This window comes from Betta splendens, chromosome 9 (genome assembly GCF_900634795.4).
Source record: "Betta splendens chromosome 9, fBetSpl5.4, whole genome shotgun sequence".
Lineage (NCBI taxonomy): Eukaryota > Metazoa > Chordata > Actinopteri > Anabantiformes > Osphronemidae > Betta > Betta splendens.
The window spans coordinates 8,503,033-8,524,022 of NC_040889.2; the positions used below are offsets into that span (position 1 = coordinate 8,503,033).

General features: G+C 49.5%; 1 protein-coding gene across 19 annotated transcripts in view; it reads left to right on the forward strand.

Annotated features, from left to right (window-relative positions):
- Positions 1-20,990, forward strand: part of cacna1c (calcium channel, voltage-dependent, L type, alpha 1C subunit) — a 127,450-nt gene that overhangs the window by 6,663 nt on the left and 99,797 nt on the right. For 3 of the 19 annotated variants that reach the window (XM_029161998.3, XM_029161984.3, XM_029161999.3), the window contains exon 1: positions 2,751-3,741. The exons of the other annotated variants lie outside the window; for them this stretch is intronic. In XM_029161998.3, the coding sequence (XP_029017831.1) occupies positions 3,684-3,741 (58 nt within the window). In that variant the 5' untranslated portion in view covers positions 2,751-3,683. Of the gene's footprint in view, positions 1-2,750; positions 3,742-20,990 lie in introns of those variants that run through there. 19 annotated transcript variants of the gene reach the window in all.

The following is a 20,990-nucleotide window of genomic DNA, read 5'->3' on the forward strand; positions in this document are numbered from 1 at the left end:
CCTTTATATATTTAGTTTTAAATGTTTAAACATATAAAACAAAACAAAATGTTAAATAAGTGTTCCACTTGAATTTGAACATTTATTGATCAAATTATCAATGAAAAGTAGGGATCTAATAAATAAATATTTATTAACTGTCTGCTGAGCAGGAATTCCCCCGTTGACTGACCAGCGGACAGGAGGGTTTTTCTGTGAGATTCCCAGAAACCAACTGAGCTCAGAGTCACACATACAGAGGTCAGGAACTACAAATATAGAACAGTCCTAAATAGAATTCATATTCTGTGTGCAGCCTAGCTTACACAGGGGTTTGTGTTTGTCTGTCCCCTGGGCACCAGTGTCTGTTCCCACGACCTGCCCTCCATCCTTTCCTCCTTCTCTCAAGCCTTCCGTCCGCAGCTCCGTTCATTCACTGGCCAGTGTAATCAAACAAGAGGCGAGTCGGACTGCTTTTACGCCGCTCGGTGCTTCTGCATGGCTGATCTTTACATAATGCTCTACTGTACAGTATGTGGAGTTCTTTTCAAGTTTTTGAAGTAATATGTCAATTAAATGTGTAGTTTCTCTACAGATGAGATGGAAATGCTGCTGTTCTTGACATGTAATGACACATTCAGTGTGCGCTATTATAAAAAGTAGAATGTTTCTATTCATTCTGCAGTAATAATAATAATCCATAGTTTCACTCCAAATACACGCTATAGTAATGCACCACAAAAACACTATACATTGTTCAATTTAGTCTGTCAAGTGTCATCAATAGAGTCATTTATCAGCTGTCTTCCTGTCTTTACTATGTCTGCAGTGACACAAGTAGACAAAAAGCTTTATTCTATTACAGGATGGTGGGTGGTGATTCTGCACTGTGGCGCTGAACAAAGGAATACAGGCTGGGTTGAGTCATCGGATTCACCTCCTGATTATAGCCTGCGGTGAGACTGACGTGAGGCCGGCACATTGTGAAGTTTGCATTCAGCGTCGAGGACAATTACATGGGATGGCCAGGATCATAATTAGAAGCTGGGATGTTAATTCAGCGCCTTCAGTGCATCCCGATGCTTTATTGAGCCCGATTGTTTCAAGTTTGTAAAGCACTGGCAGCTATTTAATGTGCGTCTGACATCTTTAAATCCTTTAACCTGGGAGTGTGTGCGACCAGATCTTTGTGTCCACGCACGTCAAAGAAAACAGGCCAATTTAAAGATGGTGGGTTATTTGTGCGTGCAGGTCTATCGAAAGAGCCTCCGTAGCAGTGGCAGTGCCAAGCGTACTCAGCCTAATCACAGCCTGGTCCAAGGCTGTTTGCTACGGCAGGAATAAGTAATGGCGCTGTTTGCAATTTGCTGGTTTTCTGCATAAGCTGCTTGCGGAATGGTCTCCGATCTTTAGGAAAGTCACAAATATCAACAAACACAATATTACAAAGCTACTAGGAACACAAACAATTCTAAGTTTTCGTGTCTTTGTTGAACCCATCCATTAAACGTACAGTGATGGTGTATTCACTCTCAAACAGCTCCACTGGGTTTTAGATGCTTGTTCAGCGATTTGACTCATGGCTCCTGAATGCTTTCCAGCTGTTACACTGCTCTGTCACCTCACTCAGCTTGTGCCTTCAAAGAGATCCTGGCTGGGCAACCACAGAATCATCTCCATGCAGAAAACCATTCAATTACAAACGGGACTATTACTTTATGTGACTGTAGCGTATGTTTCTCACTTTCTTTGGCATTTTACTTCTAAATGAATGTTTCACCTCATTGTTTTATCCAAATCAATGGACTTAGGTCTCCGGAAAGCAGCTTTGTTTTCTTTAAGGGCCAGTTCAGAAGGGTTTCTTGTTATCGTTAAAACCTACAGAACCATCATGATTCATAAAAAGGGGAAATAATAGACTTTTAAAACAGGTTTGTTGTCACGTGTATGAAGGGATTCACGCTCAGTGACCTCCTTGAGCCGATCCGTGTCACGATATTTGAGTCCGTATTTACTCACCACCCAAAGATCTGTAAAGAATCAGCTTCCATGTGGTTTCTTACAGTTTAAGAGATCCATGAAAAGATCTGAGCTTCAATCATAAAAGAGCTGAAAACCCAGATATTTAGTGTGTGTGTAAACACAACCTTGGCCAAAGAAAAGAATGGGGCTGAAGGAGTCCAGATGTGTCGAGGCTGTGGGCAAATCAGATGTAGGTACACAATCTCAGATCTCGGCTTCTTCCTGCAGTAAAGTCTGTGTGCCTAAAGTACATGCTATGGATGATTATCCCTTTAACATCTTCCCCGGCTTCCACGCACAGGCGGATGCACAGTTTCCCATTTATTCTGGCTCTTTTGAATAACACTGATGGATTTATTTTACGTCTTTCTACTGTACATCTTTTTTTCCTGGTTGTCTGTCTCCTCCCACCTCACACACACACACACACACACACACACACTTTATCAACATCATCGTGGTTGCCTTCATCATCACCACCATCATCATCATCATCTGGATACCAGCCGCTGGTTCTCCACTGCTGCCTATAGTGTCCCCTCCTCCCCTCCTTCCTTTTTTTCTCTGGCACACACACACACACACACACACACACACACACACACACACACACACACACGCACACACACACACACACACACACACACACACATCTGGAAACAGTCAAAGCGTCTACATGCACAGGGAGGGGGCTACCTCTCTCTCTCTCTCGCTCGCTCTCCCTCGCTCTCTCTCCCTCTCTCAGTATCACTGCAGAGCTGAGCTGCAGGGGCAGCAGAGGCAAGAGAGAGCTCAAACTCCCGATCAGTGAGACACAGGCAGACAGACAGACAGACAGGCAGGCAGGCGGGCAAGCAGAGAGAGCGAGAGAGAGACAGACAGACAGGCGAACAGGCTGACTGACAGACAAACCACCGGACTATCATGGACCGGATCGGGACAGAGAATCCAGTGTTCGGATGAGACAGGACGGCCTGGCTTCTGTATTTTGGGGGGACTCTGCTATAGATCCGTGGAATAACCGACAACCTATTGGGAGAGTTAACCCCGTGCTACCCGCGATGGAATATTTACACTCTTCTAATTTTACCATTTTTCTCCTCTTCTCTTCCTCCTCCTTCTCTTTCTCCACCACCTCCACCTCCTCTCCTTCATCCTCTCACATTTTGACACGCTGCTGAAGATGCGCACGAATGCGTCTTTTGCGCACTTCCATTGCGACCGTCACTGACAGCGCCCGTGCTCTGTAACCTTTTGAAACCTTATTTTTCAATTCAAGAAGGGAAAAGAGGGGAGGACGAACGAGAGGGGGGAGAGCGAGCGAGGTGTGAATTGAATTGAACGCGGTGCTGGTCTCATGTTTCTCGCCTAGGGCCCGGATGTACCGAGGGATGCACCGGTGCGTTTTCCCAACCGGTTCCGCCGAAAGCTCCCTCTTTTTTCTCGCTTTCACCTCCATCATGGGGATTAGGTAATATTCACTCCATCCGAAGAAACCCTCCCCATCAATACAAATAACGGAATACCCCAAACTGTCAGTGCCAGACAGTTCTTTCTTCTTTTTTCCCCTTTTTTAATTTTTTAATTTTTATTTTTTCCTCTTGTTTTTTTCCCTCCTCCTCTCCAGCTTTTTCCTGTCTCTATCTGCCATTCACCTATAGGGATAACGCCGGACCACATTTATGGTAAATGAAAGCAAAAACATGTACATCCCGGAGGACACCCTTGAAAACCATCAAGGTATGTGGTGTCTTTTTTATTGCTAACTGGCAAACATCTTGTAACTGTGTATAAGAGAGGGGGAGGAGGGAGGCAGGAGAGAGAGGCATGATAATTTCGGAATGGGGATGGGATGGGGGGGTGGCAGGGGGGAGGGAGGTGGAGGGGGGGGGGGGGGTGTTAGCTCGCGTCTCGTTTTCAACAGATGGACAGATGCAGCCCTCTGTCTTCCACTTCCCCCTCAGAGTGCACTTTGTTGATTTGATCCTTCCTCCCCGACGTGTGCGGTGCGCGCGGCACGAGTCAACTTGTGCCGCGACCACGCATCGCGGCTGCAGGTGCCCGCGCACGGCTGTGGACGAGGCCATTTTCTCGCTGTTTAAACCGCGCACTCGTGGGTTTGACAGGCCTGTCCGCGAGACAGCGGGGGCACGATGGGTGGGCAGTGGCCATTCAGAGCCAACGGGAGACGGGGCAACGTTGTTTAAGGCGCATTCACGGCGGACAAACCACAGCACAAACACATGTGCACCTTCGTTCCCCTAAAGCGTTTACTTCGGGGAATAAACTAATCTGCTCGAGCTATAAGTCTGGCTATAGGTCAGCGATTCATACCCAGTGGTCGCTGAGGCGCAGGGAATAAAGCAGCGCCCCCCCCAAAACGCGCGCTCGATCACTATCGATCCCCCTTCCTCTGTGATCAGCGGCTGTATTTGTCACGTTTTGACCCAAGTTTTTACGCCCGCGGGTTTCTTTAATAGCAACAAGAGAGGGAAATGGCTCAGAGATGACAGGTGGCAGTAGGAGGGCCTGCAGGTCCTATTTGTCGGCTGAGAACTGGGTTGATGGTGTGCTATTTTGGGGGGGTGCAGCGGAGGACAGCGGGTTGTTTCACGCAAGGCTCGACTCGGAAGTTCAACGTGACGACTTTCTGAGCGCCGAAAAGGCAACACACGCGAAGAGTGTGCTCGAAAAGCGGGGCTGTGGTCTGATTTACGGTGAGGAAAGGGTCTGTTTGCATTGCGCAGTATTACGCGTCGCTCCTTCCACCCACGTTGCAGAGAGCAGAGCCCAGCAGTGCATTCGTTTCCAGCCAGCTGGACCTTATAATTTAGCCGGGGGTTGTTTATCCGATCACCATTATCATCCTCATAACCATCATCATCGTCGTCGTCGCCTTCGTCCATCACAACCACATACCTCTGCCTTGGCGACAGGTTCCATAGCAACAGGGGATGAGGAGAGGGGTGGCGGTGTGTGTGTGTGTGTGTGTGTGCGTGCTTCTGTGTCGCAGCGAGGCACATTCACCAACAGTTTGCTCTGAGGAGCAACTAATCATAGGTTGAATGTCACCTGCAGAAGCTTATATCACGTTCATCCTCAACATGGCAGCTCAGGGAGGCAGCATCATGCGTGCACAGCCTCTAAGACGAACCACAGTTACCTTGATTACCACATGTCATGATGTCATCTGAATCTATTATTATCACCATCACCAGAAAGGGCTGTTTTGTACCAAAGTGTCCAGAGAGGCAGTGGACATCATCCTCACCGTAATCGCAGTTGTAAACAGAGCCGCCTGTCAGCCTAACATAGTGATACTCAGACAGATCAGGAGGCTGGACAGCCGGGGAGCTCAAGCAGGTCTTCATTTCCCCAAAAGTAAAAACATATAAATTATATAAAACTCCTATCAAGATTTGGCGCCCCTGTAGTCCAGCATGAGCCGATCGGAGCCCCTCCAAGCTAATTTGCATAGGGGACTGGCGCTAAACGCAACATCAAAGTCTCCCAACTTATTTCAAGTGCACAGCAGGACGTGTTTGAGGGCTGGGGTCGCGGCAGCACCCAGGCGTGGGGTTGTGCTGCGAATGCTCCGTGTGTTGGAGGTGGGAAAAACACACACATGAAAACACTGTTATAACGATCATCTCCAAGCTTATAGACGCGCTTCTGAATAAACCTTGCAGCTTAAATTTAATCATAGTCATAAAGTGTAACAATACTCAGGGCCGATTGCTAAGTACTTCACACTGGAATCGACTTGGGTGGTGGTTTCAGCACCACGGACAGTTCATTCTTCATTGGTCTATTGACAGTTACATGACAGCTGCTCAAGCGTTACATAGACAGATTGGCGCTTTCGCTATCCTCCTTTCCTCAAGTTGTTGTTGTTGTTCTAAGATTTAATTTGACATTGCTCGCTGATGTGTGACCGCTGGAAAAGCAACAAGTGCATCAGATCATTAGCTGCCTAGGAGTCATTTTGGGTTTAAAGTATCAAAGTCACAGCATCGTGTCAAATCATATACGTTAGTGTGACCTGTAATATTAAAGGCTTGTTGGAGCAGTGGTGAAGTAGCTTTTTAGGTGAGTAGATGGGAATCAGGAGGCACTCAGCGAGCCTCCTGAAAATGACAGATAATGACACTTTGATGCAGAGTCATTTCCAAAACTGCGCTTCGACTAAAAAGTTTATTAGAAGTCCAGGTTAGCAGTAACTCACAATAGCCAGTGACAAGCTTCCAAACTTTAGCTGCGTCCTGTACAGACGTGAATCATGTAGCTTTGCATTCACCTGTGGCAGAGTTCTAAGTCACACACACACACACACACACACACACACACACACACACACACACACACACACACACACACACACACACACACACACTCATTACAGCAGCAGTTTTCAGCAGTGTGTTGATCGACTAGATTCCTCCCGTGGGCTTCGTGCCAGAGGCATGATACGTCCGTGAGGAATATTAATTGGTTTGCGATGGATACCCTGGGGTTCTGGCCGGCTGCCAAATCACCTCACTCTAATGACTCGATGTGATCCGCGCCATGATTCCATTGAAGTCGGCCTCAAAACATGTTGCGGCGGCCCACTAATGTGTTGACTTCATATGTTGCTTTCAGCATAGATTTGCCAGAGTCTGGCTTTAAAGGGCGACGTAAAAGTCTTCAAAAAGAAGTAAGAACTCATCGAGCGTTTCTCTCAAGCGTGCATTAATTAGAATCCACAGGGGCAGAGAAACAGCTAAGCGAGCTAAGCCATCTATCAGTGTACTTGACGCAGATGGAAATCTGGGCAATTAGGCGCCAATCTACTGCTTCTCAAAGCAGTCGCTGCAGCGTTAGTTTGTGGCAAGGTGAAACTGTTAGACGCTGGATGTGTTGTGTCACGGTTAGTTAGTGGCAGGCTCCATATGATCAATAAGGCTCCATGCACCCTGAGGAGAGGCCTCCGTGCCACATGCATGGGCTCAGGACGCAGCTGCAGCAGAGGATGTAATGAGAGATTAAAGGCCAATCAGCATTTAAGAAGTTTATATTAGCGCCTCAGAGTGCGCCGTGGCTTTAAGTTAAGGATGTGACTCAGTAACAGCTGCTCTTAACATAAAACACCCGCTGAGAAACAAAAAAACACACATGGTAGCAAGGAAGGGGGGTGGGGGGTCGGGGGGGATCGAATGAGAAATCAGAGGACAAAATGACAGATTGTGTTAGGAGAGATAAAAGCGAAGGGAGATGGAGAAAGAGCAGGGACCAAGACAAAGGACAGGCAAAAGAAAGAGAGGGACAGAAAAGAGCAAGAAGAAGAAAAGGAGAAACGGGCGAGATAGAGGGTGAGTGACAGAAAGGGAGGGAGAGAGGGAGGGACGGAGAGAGGAGCGAGGGAGGAGGACGGAGGAGGATTATCCGTGACTCTGTCTCGCTTAAGCCTCTGGTCGCGTATTGGAAATCTATCCAGAGGCTGTCCTCTGCTCTTAGAGCCTTCTGGCCTCAGTCTTAATTTCTGCTGGGACAATACGCCAACATCAGCAGCAGCACTGTGTGTGTGAGTGTGTGTGTGTGTGTGTGTGTGTGTGTGTGTGCCTGCATGCGTGTGTGTGTGCCTGCATGCGTGTGTGCCTGCATGCGTGTGTGTGTGCCTGCATGCGTGTGTGCCTGCATGCGTGTGTGTGTGTGTGCGTGTGTGCGTGCATGCGTGCGTGTCTGTGTTACACAGGTAGGTCTTTGTCCGGGCTGGGCCGGGACACACACGGCGGCCACGTGGGCAGACGGCGAGGCTCAGCTGCTCGGCCTCGCTCTCACGCTCACCTTCCCTCTGTATTGATCCGGCCGCAGCCACCAGAGGAAGCCCCGCTTGGAGACCTGTAGCATCCTCTCTGATACTTTCTGTCGCACTTCCTTTCTTTATTATTGATTGCTGATCTTGAAAATCACATCCAGCGTAAAAGGGTCTGAAACCCCTACGAACCAGTCGACGTCTGACGAACTTCTTTGGCTTTAATGCAGGAACACGGATTCCAGCCGTTTTACAGTTTCCATTTGATATCGACTGGCTAAAGTCTCTAAGTGGTCTTCTGACGCTCCAGCACCGCGAGTCAAATAATGGATGTTCTGAGTTGATCATTGAAATGATTACCATGAGCTCACCCCATCAAGCTTTATAAGCAAGCCACGAGTTGAGTCTCACACTCGGTGCCCTGGATTTTGCCTTCCAGGATACAAACGACCTTATTCAGGAGACTAAACAGTCTGAGTGGAGAACTCAAACATTTCTCTGAGCTGTAAATCACTTACTAGATCATGTTTACTCAAATAAGTGTGGGCATTTCACTTTTTAAAGTTACAGGAAAGGATGGAGGATGAGGTAAAGCTCATCCATGCGGTCGCCCCCTCTTTCGATCTCCCCTCCATTTGAGGGTTTATCATTCGCTGGAACCGCACTTCCTTCGCTCTGACCTCATCGCTCCATTTGCCTGCATTTACTGTAACAACCCGCAGCACTTGCAGTAGTTCTAACCACGGGAGAGCCTGCTGCAAACCAGCATTCACTGCCCCATCGGGGATGTAGAAGCTGCACATATTAGATGGATTATGAACCTGTTTTCATGTATATACAGTTCTCTCCGCTCATTATGATGCTGGAGTAATGAGGTGCATAGTGTATCAACAGTGACGATCTAGAAGCCATCACCTTCCGGTCACCGATAAGACTCTAGATCTTATCGGGCTTTTCTTGTCCTCTGCGGCTACAGTGGCCCCGGGTTTTTGCTTTGTGCGTGTGAGAAGGAGCCCGTGAGCGCATCCACATGTTTCACCCCTGGAGGGATGGGTGTGTACGTGGTGGCACAGAAGGCTTTTGCATCTAAATAGCTGCTTCACGTTATGTAACTGAATCCCAACTACTGTAGCTGAGTGTAAATGCCTGGGACACGTCCGCTCTAAAAATACTAATTTAATCACTACTGACATTAAGACAGATTTAATTTTGCAACTTCAGCTTAAAATCTGCACAAACACAGCTGAGGTCCCGGCAGCTGCGCTTCTCGCCGGTCACGCGCCGCGCTTACGCCAGCAGCCATGCACACAACACCAGATACCGTGTTCTACAGATCCACTCCCACCAGACACGAGACATCTCATCCCAATTTATTTTTCATGAGGCTAATTTCAGAGTGTGAAGGAGCAGAGGGATGGAGATGGAGAGGGAGGGAGAGGGGAGGAAGAGTAAAATGGATTCAGCGCAGAAGGAGAGGAGGCGAGGAAGGAGCGCCGGCCACCTGCAGGAGCCACGGCCTCACGGTGAGGGGATGGGAGGCTTGAGGGTCGGAGGAAGAAGTGGGTCTCTTAGAATGAGGGGTTGGGGCTTTGGGTGTGCGCTCCTCCGTGCGGGTGAGGTCCCCTTGTTCCTGGCAAGCAGGACCTCGCCTCTGCGTTTTGCTCTGGCGCTTTGATCTGGCAGGATGGGGTGTTTGAAGCAGGGACACTGTGCTTGTGCTTGTGCTTGTGCTTGTGCTTGTGTTTGTGTGGGGCTCTCGGCTCCGGCGGTCGTGTTAGACCGGCCTATGGTGAGGTTGTCGTGGACGAGTAGCCGCGCTGCAGAGAAGGTGGCCGATCGCACTTTGCTGTGAGTGGATTGATGCGGGTTGTTGGCATAACTGTAAGAGTGTCTTTTTGGGGGAAAGAGCAGACATGAGGACATTTTAACTGGTCCTCACTTTCTGAAACTGATTTCACTCACATACGTGAAGAAACGACACAGAGGAATTGATCTAATTTAATGTCATAAGTGGATTTGACAGAAATGCAGGCATCAACATTTGTTGCTTCCCAACCTTTATTTTGTTGCTCTGTCCAGTCTCTCTGCACTTCTGTTGCTTTTCGGTTGGTTCTTTTTCATCTGCCGTTGCCATAGTGACTGCAGCTGGACTCCAAAGGATGAAACTAAGGTTAGAAGGCGAGTCATCGAAAAAAAAGAACCCTCTGCTACATCCATCTCTCCATCGCTCCTCTTTTATGGCCCCATAGCGTTTTGACATTCTTTATGCCTTTCTCTATAGATGTGCTGTCGTCAACTCTCCTTCTTGAAATTGTTCAGCTGTGTGTTTGCTTCCTTCTTCGCCTCATCCCTCTTTTCTTAATAACACAAGGTGTTCCACTATGAAACGACACAGATATACCGGCCATGAGAGTGTCCTTGACTGTCTGTGTGTGTAAAACAGAAGAGGCGGCTGTGTGTGTGTGTGTGTGTGTGTGTGTGTGTGTGTGTGTGTGTGTGTGTGTGTGTGTGTGTGTGTGTGTCCTGCTATCCTATCTATCTAGGCCAGTCTTGATGCGGGTACTCAACGGACCACTTCCCTGCAGACCACACTATACTGTATGTGTGTGTGTATGTGTGTGTGTGTGTGTGTGTGTGTGTGTGTGTGTGTGTGTGTCCACTTCCCAATAGACCAGGCTCATTTTCATACTCTGGAGCCACAGTGACTAAAACAGGCTTGTTACAGGACTCGGCCTATAACCAGCTCCAGAACCAGAAGGACGTTCAAGCCGCTGGTTTAACTATTGCAATCAAACATTGTGTCTGGAGGGAAGCGAGACGGTCAGTCAGGCCGCCGCTCGTTCATCAGCTGTTGGATGTGTTTCCTAGAAATGAAAAAAAGTCTTGTTATAGAAGATACAGCCCAGTAAATAGTGCTGATTATAATAAAATATAATATTTATCAATATTACACTCTTCCTTGTTCTACGTCCTGCTGTCTTTCGTGTGTGTCAGAGCCTTTAACCACTGCATTTCTTCCAACAAACGTCACAGACACTCACGCAGAATGTAAAACGTCTTCATGTGAGAGTTTCTCCTTGCACAGGATTGATACCGCATCTGTGTGCCTATGATTTATACCAAAGTCACCCAGTATGGAAATGAGCGGGAGCACACACTCCATTTCATCCGACTGAGGGCAGAGAGTGGGCGTGGCGCTGGTTCAGATGTGACTGTTCCTGTGACCGTCTCCCTCGTCCTCCTCCATCCTCTCCTCCACTCTCTCCTCCACCCTCTCCTCCATCCTCTCCTCCACCCTCTCCTCCACTCTCTCCTCCACCCTCTCCTCCACCCTCTCCTCCACCCTCTCCTCCACCTCTCCTCCACCCTCTCCTCCACCCTCTCCTCCATCCTCTCATCCATCCTCTCCTCCACCCTCTCCTCCATCCTCTCATCCATCCTCTCCTTCACCCTCTCCTCCATCCTCTCATCCATCCTCTCCTTCACCCTCTCCTCCATCCTCTCACTCCCTTCCCCTCTCCTCATCTCGTCTCCTGCCATTTGTATTCCACGCCGCTGTGCCTGAGAGGAGGAGAGGAAATGAGGGGGGGAAAGGGGTGATGATGGCTTGGTGCCTGTCGTGATGTCATCAGAACGGGAGGTGCGACATCTCCTGTCTGTTGTCATGTCAACCAAATACGATCCACACGCCCGTGTGGAGCGGGACGGCAAGAGGGGAAGCGGCGGAGGATTAGGGAGGTGGAAGTTTAATTATTCATTTATGTTGTGATGCACTGTTCATTGTTCAAATGTCAGAGCCAGGTATGCGCCGTGATAAAGTTGATGATTAACAGCGTGACCGGGACGTGGCAGCTGCGTAGCCATGGCAATACCACATAAAACAAACGCCGTGGTACAAGAGGAACGGGGGAGGGGGAGATACGATAACAACCCAGGGAGAGGAGATGAGGATGATAATGGTGCTGGTGAGCTGTGACATCCCACAGCTCGGCGGAGGTTATGTCACAGCTCAGACCTTTGAAGTGTCACCTCACTGAAGCATAATGAATCGCTGCCCTGTCAGGAAAGAATGACATAACTGCTCTTCTGTTTGTTACGGGAACTGCCTGGTGGCGTTGGTTTCTGAAAGCTTCTCACAAACCCACACGCCGTTTAAACCCATTTCCTGAAGCTCCCGTTGCTTTAGGCCCGATCACATTTCGTGTTTGTGCATTTCTGTCCGCTCATCGTCGCTCGGGAGCGGCCTGAGTTTATGCCCCACCTTTTTTTGCCGTGGCTCCTTCTGCGTCCTCCCGTTTCCCCTTCGTCTCTGCTAATGAAGCTGTGACCTGCTCGGGGCCATTTTCCTCTCTATCAATATTCTATGTGAATTACCAGGGTTGGGTTATTAGCGCTGACACAGGGAACCATGTCAAGTTGCTCAGGCCTCTTATTACCTCGCAAACCCATAAAACATGTAGGTTCACCATCGTCGCACAGGCTCCTCGCTGAGGGTCAGGGGTCAAAGGTCAGGACCAAGACCCAGGACGCGTTTTTCCTCATGCTGACAAAAGCCCATAATAAACAGCAGCGTGACGATAAGGCTAATCATCGCATGTGCTGACAGCAGGTTGTGCAGCGCTAATGATGTCACAGCACAGCGGGGTCGAGTGCAGCACAGATGTTGGGGAGCGGGTGGCGGGCGGACGCGCGAGCTCGGATTGACATCTGAGAACGGTGAGAAGAGACCCGTTAGCGCTGGATCACCGGTCTTTGACGAAGTCTCACCACGGGGTCTGAAATGGAATATATATGGCTTCATTACAAACAAGCCCATCATTTGTGACAAGCTGCGAGGGAGGGACGTTCCGCTGACTGCTGATCAGCCCAGGTGATGCCTGTGAACGGTGCAGTAATATTAGTAGTCCTTTTAAACGTCCGTAACCGTTTTTAACATATGAAAGGAGCCCTCGACGCCCTGAACCTCATAGACGAGGCCTTCAATTATATGAATAGCTCCGGATTCAGACTAAAGAAGATGTGATTAACATGCGTCCCAGCCAGTGAATGAATTTAGCAACATCTGTTCTGTACACTTAAATACACACATCCACACACACCAAATCCACATTTCAGCTCGTTTAGATTTTTCCAGTTGCTGTGAAGAAGCCGAGGGTTTTGGTGTTTGGCACCTCAACCCAGTGACATAAGCCAACTGCCCCGTCTGATGGGCCTGACTGATAGAGGGCCTCCAATGAATGCACACACACACACACACACACACACACACACACACACACACACACACACACACACACACACACACACACACACACACAAACAAACACAAGTACAAATTCCAGAGAGGAAGCAACATCTGCAACATCTGGCCAATCAAAGCTTTGATCTGAGGTCGCATCACAGCCATTTTGGAGCCGCGTGACAGCCCTCTGTCCTCGCTGGCGTGTTGTTCGCTGTCCACAGATCAGGCACAGGAGGAGGACGGCTTGAAAAGTCAGATCCTGAAAGCTCCTTGCCCTCAGGAAGCTGCTCCACGGGCCGCACGTCGCTCACTCCCCTCTGCCGCCTCACGTACAGGTCTGTGCATGTCTGTGTGCACCTCCAGCATCTGGTGGCTATCAGCGCTAATCGGCCAAGCCTCCTGTGAGCGCCGGCGACACGCGCGAACGCACACGCGGACGCACACACGAATGCACACGCGAACGCACACGCGAACGCACACGCGGAGCATGATGCGACGCGAGAGGAAGGGCAGCGGGAGGACACAGGGAAAGGCTGAGAGGGCGGTGGGAAGGAAGGTGCCTGTCACATGTTTAGACGCTCAGGAGTGGAAGGACCTGAATGTCAGCGCTGAGCAGCAGCAGGAGGTGTTAAATGCGTGGAGAGAAAAAGCAGCGCTCATTTAGAGCACAGGAGGCAGAAGAGAAAGACACGACAACAAACACGGATCAACATCTGAACCTCAGACCCAGATGAAAACTAGCTGTAAACAGAGGCTGGAGTCAAAGTCGGACTTATCACAGGCTATGTGATATCACAGGCTCTGTGATAGCAGGTCAGGGCCTGGAAGCCATGATTGCGCTCATGAAAGTAAGACAGATGGAGGGAGGGAGACGGGTCGAACCGGGTCGAACCCGGGCCCCGCTCCGACGCTCTGCTGACGCCTCTCCTGTAGTTTGAGACCAGCTACACTTCAGCATTCACTGTGTGGAGGCAAAGGTCAAGCTGCGCCGTCGCGGCCGCGTATCGTGTTATTTCATATTGTCCCTCATTCAGGGAAGTCGTCCATGTCTTATCCCTCACCGGCGCTCCTCCGACAGCTGCATCCCATCTAAAGTCTGTCCTGTCAGACAGACAATAGAAGGGCATCTGGTGCTCTCCATGTGCGCGTCCCTCTATCGCACTGTCTGCTTTTCATGACACTCTCCTTTCATCCCGTCCTCCATCCTCCCGACTGTCATGTTTTCTGTTTCCGCCTCTCGTGTGGATGTTTACAGGGCCGTGTTCCACGCTCCAACAAATAAGCGAGATTTGCGGTTAATGTTTTTTATTAAGACTATAAATAAAGTCGCACGAGACGCATCATCCAGCGTGTCCAAGGAGGCGCAACATGGCAGGGAAACCGGTCCACTCGCTTCCCTTTGCATAGGTCTGCACAAACATACGCGCCGGCAGCTTTCCCCCAGTCGTGTCGCTCCCTCCTGGGACCAGTGTGAGCAGCTGCGCTCGCGCTCGTAGTAAATTTGAACTTCCTCCTAATTGCCCCGCCTGCTTGGGTGAGTAGTAAAAATGAAATAAAAGCAGCCGGGGAGAGAGAGAGGGAGAAACGCTTCTCTAAGTCAAACTGGGAACGTCGCCTTATTCCAATTGGATGAATCAGATCTACATTCATCTGATGAGTTTTCTGTTCTTAGTCCTAAAATCCTTTCATCACCGTAACACGCTCATAATGCAGCGACCTGAGGACGTTGCCTCTCTTCGTGACGCGAGGCCTCACGCCGACACGCATGTTCCCCTCTCGCGGCGCCCCCTCGGCCCCCGCTGCAGGACGGAGTTTTCCCCCGCGCCCCTCGATCATCTGTGTGTTAATCAGCACCGTGCGGAGCCACTCGGCGTTCATTACTCCTTGATTAATCCTTTAATTATGAGAAAACCCGTTGTTTGACTGTGGATGCGTTGTGTTGTCTTCATAAGCCCGCGTGCGACTGCATACCTTAGTTTTGTCTCTGCAGCATCCAGTGAACACGGACACAAATATCATTTTATACATATCCTCTATGTATAAGTTTAATGCATGTTGTCGTGTGTGTGTGCACTGAATGCATTATTAAGCGAGAGTGGATTTAATTTGCGGTGAGCTAATAGAAAGTGGCCGGGCAGGCGGACCCAGCCGTGCATCACAAATGGCTGCAGCTGGCCTGTTCGCGGCTCAAGGTCACATTCACCTGAGAAGGTACATGTGTCTGTGAGGGCGTGAGGCACCCGCTCCCGCCTGTGTCCCCTCCCACAGAGGGGGAGACTGGGACTCCCACGCCGCCACGGCTGCGTCCTGAGATCCAGGAAGTCATGTCATAGCGGGAGGCGGGTGCGCATGTGATTCCCATTATTACGCAGCAATTTCTGGAAGTTATACAGAATCTGCAAGAAAAATGCTCCCCCCCCCCCCCCCCCCCCCCCTCCCGGGAGGATCTGGTGCTCCATATTCAGCCCTGTGACCCCACTCGCATTGTCTATGCGATAATTGAAGCAGCAGTATAATCAGTCCTGCTGGTCTTAGTCTCGGTTGCGTCCTCATACACTATTTCTCCTTCAGCCTTTCCTGCTCAGGCACCATCGACATCAGACCCCTCGGGGGGGGGTTGCCGTCTGCCTCCTCCAACCTGGCCTGAATAGGAGGCCGACGTCTGAGCCACAGCGTTTGGCTCTTTGAAGCGCAGCGAGAGCGAGGGCTTCAGCCTGTCCCTGAGCCCTGACTCCACCTGAGGATCGAGCCATTCACAGCCTCAGCGCTCCACGCCTTCACCTCTGAGGCCTGTACAGCAGCTGCAGTCTTCTCGCCTGTCATCAGATCATGAGATTCTTATGATCTGATGACAGGCGAGCTGGTGTTCTACTCTGAAAGCCAGAACACCGATTGTAGTTAATATTTGATATTGTTATAATACCCGGCATTAAAAGCGGCAGCAAAGGGGGAGTGAACTGCTGCTGTCAGTGCGGGACACTTCTTCTCTGCCTCCCAATCATAGCGTGTGTTTATCTTTAGTCTTCCTTCCTCCTCTTCTCCTTCACCAGCCTTTTTTCTTCTTCTTCTTATCTCTCCTCTTCCTCTCTCATCACCCCAATCTTCCTCTTTCTCTTTCTCTGTGGCAGTGGATTATTTTTGGGCTGCCTGGTTAATTTCAGTAGGAAGTCAAGCTCCGTGCCAAGGAAAGTGGAACGCATATAAAGAAGCCAAAAGACAAACAGAGACATCAAACGGCTCCTCGTCTTTTCTCAGCCTCTCAGCAAGACGCGGCGTTCCGTCTTTGTCCTCAGTATCTGCGCATGAGCTCGCGTGTGTGTGTGTGTGCGTGTGCATGTGTGTGTTAAAACTTGTTTGTCACTAAATAATATGATTAAATTTGCCTCTCCTGCGCTCTGACAGCTTCCATCCCAACAGCGGCTAACGTGTCCGTCAGCCGCCGCGCAACATGCTAACGTGTCCTTGAGCGCGACACCGACAATCAGCGTAATCACTGTAATTTATTTGGGACCAGAGCTTCAATTAAAAGCCTCAGATGAACTGCAATGCTTTAATCACCTCTGCAGAAGTCACTCTTTCTTTTGGGTTTTCATGGAGATGTGTGCACGCATGTGTGTGGGTCTATTCGTTTAATAGCAACTGAATTCCCCGCTGCCTAATGGCTGCGGCCCGGCAGCTTCCCGCCGCGTGAGGCGCAGACTCGGCTTATTACTAATTCGCGTGTGAATATGTGCGTGTACGTGCGAATGACAGCCACAGGTTACGCTTAAGACGGTCTCCATATGTAGGCGGCACATGAGCGGCTTAGGGGACGAATACGCTGCAGACACTCACAGGCAGGCGTTAGTATCCTCCTGGGCACGTCTGACTCATGCAGTCTATTCACTCTCTCACTTTAACTCGGTGACTCACAGAGAGGTAGATTGCCCTCAGGTGTCATGGCGTAAGATGAATAATTCACCCCCAGGACCCCTCGCCCCTCTCCCTCTCTCCCTCTCTCTCCCCCCTGCCCTTTCTCTCACCCAGTCTGGCTCTGGCTCGCATTTTTTTCCCTCCCCCTTTTGTAATTAGTCTCTGTGTATGAAGGAAGTGGCAGCATATGTTGCACTGAATCAGACTGAGAGAGGCAGCGAGAGAGAGAGAGAGAGAGAGAGAGAGAGAGAGAGAGAGAGAGAGAGAGAGAGAGAGAGAGAGAGAGAGAGAGAGAGAGAGAGAGAGAGAGGAAGGCTGAAGGGAAACATCGGTTTGAGAAGCGCTGGACAGAAGCGCTGAGATACGATGCGAAGCTGAGGAACAAAACGAGCCGCGTCCTGACGGGAACGGGACGTGGCCGCGTGAGAGGGTGCGAGGGCTCCTCTGAAACGGGCACCCTCGTTACCAAGAGGGGCGCAGTAATGACACGGCAGAGCCAGCGCGCTGCACACGCAGGGAGGATTCCTCCCAGGCGAGCCAGCGAGTGATGTTTGGACGCTTGTCAAATAGCACATTAACAGTCTTGGCTGGACAGCGGCGCAGGTTTGGTGCCTCCGCTGCCTGAGACGCCAGCCCCCCCCCATCACCCTGCACATGTCTGCCAGAGTCGCATGTGCCAGTAAATACAGACAATCTCTGATACATAAGCACCAGCTTTCCTGCGGGTGAGGGAGACGAGCATGGGGGGAGACTGGGGCGGGGAGGGGAGGCCTTGAGCCTGGACCACGGGTCTGTTCTGCCTGTGTTCACGGTTACACAGATTCAGAGCAGGGAGCTTGTCAGTGCGATTGTTCTGTGCTGCGATTAGTGGACGCACCGGGCACGTCGGGTACTGGCAAGTTGCCTACAGCATTATATTATTGGGGATAATGGAGTTCTATGTGGGGATGTGGCTAAACAGTGAAGCATCTTTTTTTCCTTGTAAATTAACTGTTTTACATCTCATCATGTGCTTTTGACTGATGTGCTTTTGTAGTGGCTCCGTGTGATTGGTGTATTCACCAGGATCCGTGCTTGTGTTCCCATTTTGCATTTTTAATGCATCAGTAAAGTGACAAATATGAAAGCACTGACGGGATAAAAATATCTGCTCGGACGACTTAAGATGCTATTTCAGTCGCTTTGCGTCTCACATTAGCTTTGAAAACACTTGACAAGCGCGCTCTGTCATTTCTCCTCCTCATTCGCTCGACGACCGTCTCGAAACGAAAGAAGAAAGAGACACAATCGCGTGAAGTGCGCGAGATGGAGCAGGTAAAAATACGGTTCAAAAGCAGCGGCGAGGACGGGAGAGCGGAGGCTGGCATGTTTGCAGAGGAGCAGAACGAGGATGCTGCTCTGCTCCATCGCACCTCAGCTCCGCCTCATTCACCGGATTCGCGTCCGCCTGGCGAGGTCACGGCCCCCCTGCTGAGCCGTGATTGGGTGAACTCTCCTCCACCATTACACACACACACACACACACACACACACACACACACACACACACACACACACACGCTTTCTCACTTTCCTCACCTCGCTCTCCAGCAGTATCCAAAAATATCTTTAAACCCAATTAGTGGAATTAATTTCACTTATAGCAAGTTAATTATTTTGTGATGGATTGAAAAAAGGAGGAGGTGAGAACGGAAAGGGAGGAGAACAGGACAATGTAAAGAGCAGAAAAACCTGAGAGGAGTCCTCAGGGGAGAGCTAAACTTAGTCTCTCCTTTCGGTCCTTCTGTCTCTTTGTCGCTTGTTCTTCATCCAGTCTGTCTGTTCATCGCTGTTTCTGTACTTAATCTTCCCCCTTGTGTCCCTATCATGTCTTTATTTGCTGTAATGTCCCAATATAAATCCTCACTAACCCACGGCAACAAAGTTAATTATTTAACTGACTGGTACCGGTACAGCCAGTGGCTTGGCTGCAGCTGTATGAAGCCTGATTAACAGTGGTCAGAGTCTGCACTTCTCAGTAGGGTCAAAAAAATAACTTTAACTGAGAGAGAGGATGCTAAGGTGTGGCTGTCAGAGGTCAGAGGTCAGAGTGGGAGTGATGTGTGATTTCACAGACACATATATATATAGTGGGAGAGATATACACCATCCTTAAACCAGTATTTTCCTGCCTTCCTGCCAGTTCTCGTCTGCATGTGGTGCTTTAAAGTGCCGTCAAGCTTATTCTGACCTTGTGGCCTCCACAAAGATCACTCCATGTGCTAGACGGAGCCGATAAAGGCTGCACACACAACCAAGGACTCCTTGGACACAATAAATATATATCTCGAATGGAAAGGCCATTATGCTGTTAAAAATATTGGCTGCTCTAGTCTGAGTTCCAGGATTCTCTTTCTCCTTTTACGTTGTTCTGTCTCTCTTTTCTTCCAACCATTATTATTCACTGTAGCCTGTGGTTTTCCCTGACCCCCCCCCCTTCTCATTCTGGGCAACCTTCCAGTTTGAAATGTCACATGGCTTCCCAGTATTCCAGATTTTTCCAACTGGAAGTCTGGAAGTGTCGAATTCCCCTATTCGAGGAATGCTTTCTGGAAGACCTGCAGCCTGCCCGCGTGTTTTATCAATTTCCCGCAATATTAAACAGCCCCAAATTTCAAAGTAGAAAGATCATGAAAATCACAAAAGTATAAACTTTAAACAAACACATACAAAGTGAAGGGAGCGTGTGTGTGTGTGTGTGTGTGTGTGTGTGTGTGTGTGTGTGTGTGTGTGTGTGACATGCCTGAGCTGATGGCGCTTGAGTCTAAATGTTTACAATGGGACCTTTTGGTTATGAAAGGAGGAATGCAGGAGAGAAAGGAGTGAGCTCGTGGCCAGCTCTCTGAGAGCTTTATGAGTCAGACGTGCTGGCAGTCAGGAGGTGCAATTGTTCTTTCTGTGTGTGTGTGTGTGTGTGTGTGTGTGTGTGTGTGTGTGTGTGTGTGTGTGTGTGTGTGTGCGTGTGTGTGTGTGTGTGTGTGTGTGTGTGTGTGTGTGTGTGCTGGATGGGCCTCATACACTAGCGGTAAAGGACGAGTCACTTGTTTATTGAAACATCAAACCTCTGAACCATTTAGTCCCGCGCACATACACAACTCACCCTGACGCAGTGGTTTTGGGACTCACACGCGCCTTCAGGCAGGGGGTATTTTGCCTTAGCCTTCGACTCTGTGTGCGTTGAAAGGGCTCCAAACAGACTCTTTTCATACCAATACGATCCGCTCATCGCCGACTGGAACTGCAAACGACACCGTCCAGGAAGCAGGCAAAGGGTTGATAGTGTTTAGTGCAGAGGCTTTAACCTCTAGTTTGGTTTTGTCAGTCAATTAAATCTGCAATGATTAATAAAGTTAGGTGAGACAAGTGGTGTGTACTTATGTTACAGTCATACTGGGCCTAATGGCAGCTTTGCCTCAATTTGAGTGGTGTTGGGTTTGATTGCCTGTGTGTGTGTGTGTGTGTGTGTGTGTGTGTGTGTGTGTGTGTGTGTGTGTGTGTGTGTGTGTGGTGTGTGTGTGTGTGTGGTGTGTGTGTGTGTGTGTGTGTGTGTGTGTGTGTGTGTGTGTGTGTGTGTGTGTGTGTGTGTGTCTGATTGCATAGTGGATGAGGGGACACTCTGGCGTCACCGCTGTAACCGTGTGAAGAAATAAGACGTGTGGAGTGTGACAAGAATAGTGTGACACAAAATGCAGAGGAATCAGGGGAGAGAGGGAAAGAAAAGGGAAAGTTAGATGTGCAACAAAAGACAGATGATGCTCTTGGAGAGCTTGAGGATGACTCATCCATAAGCTGGTGATGCCACACACACACACACACACACACACACACACACACACACACACACACACGGAAAAATACTTTCACACGCACACAAACATTCAGTCGTGCGCTCCAGCACACATTTAAACACACACCAGTCATTCATTAGTATTTTCCTGATTCAGTGAGACGTGCTTGAGAGGCTTGTTCTTAAAGAGCCAAAATGGCCGCTGCCGCGCCACA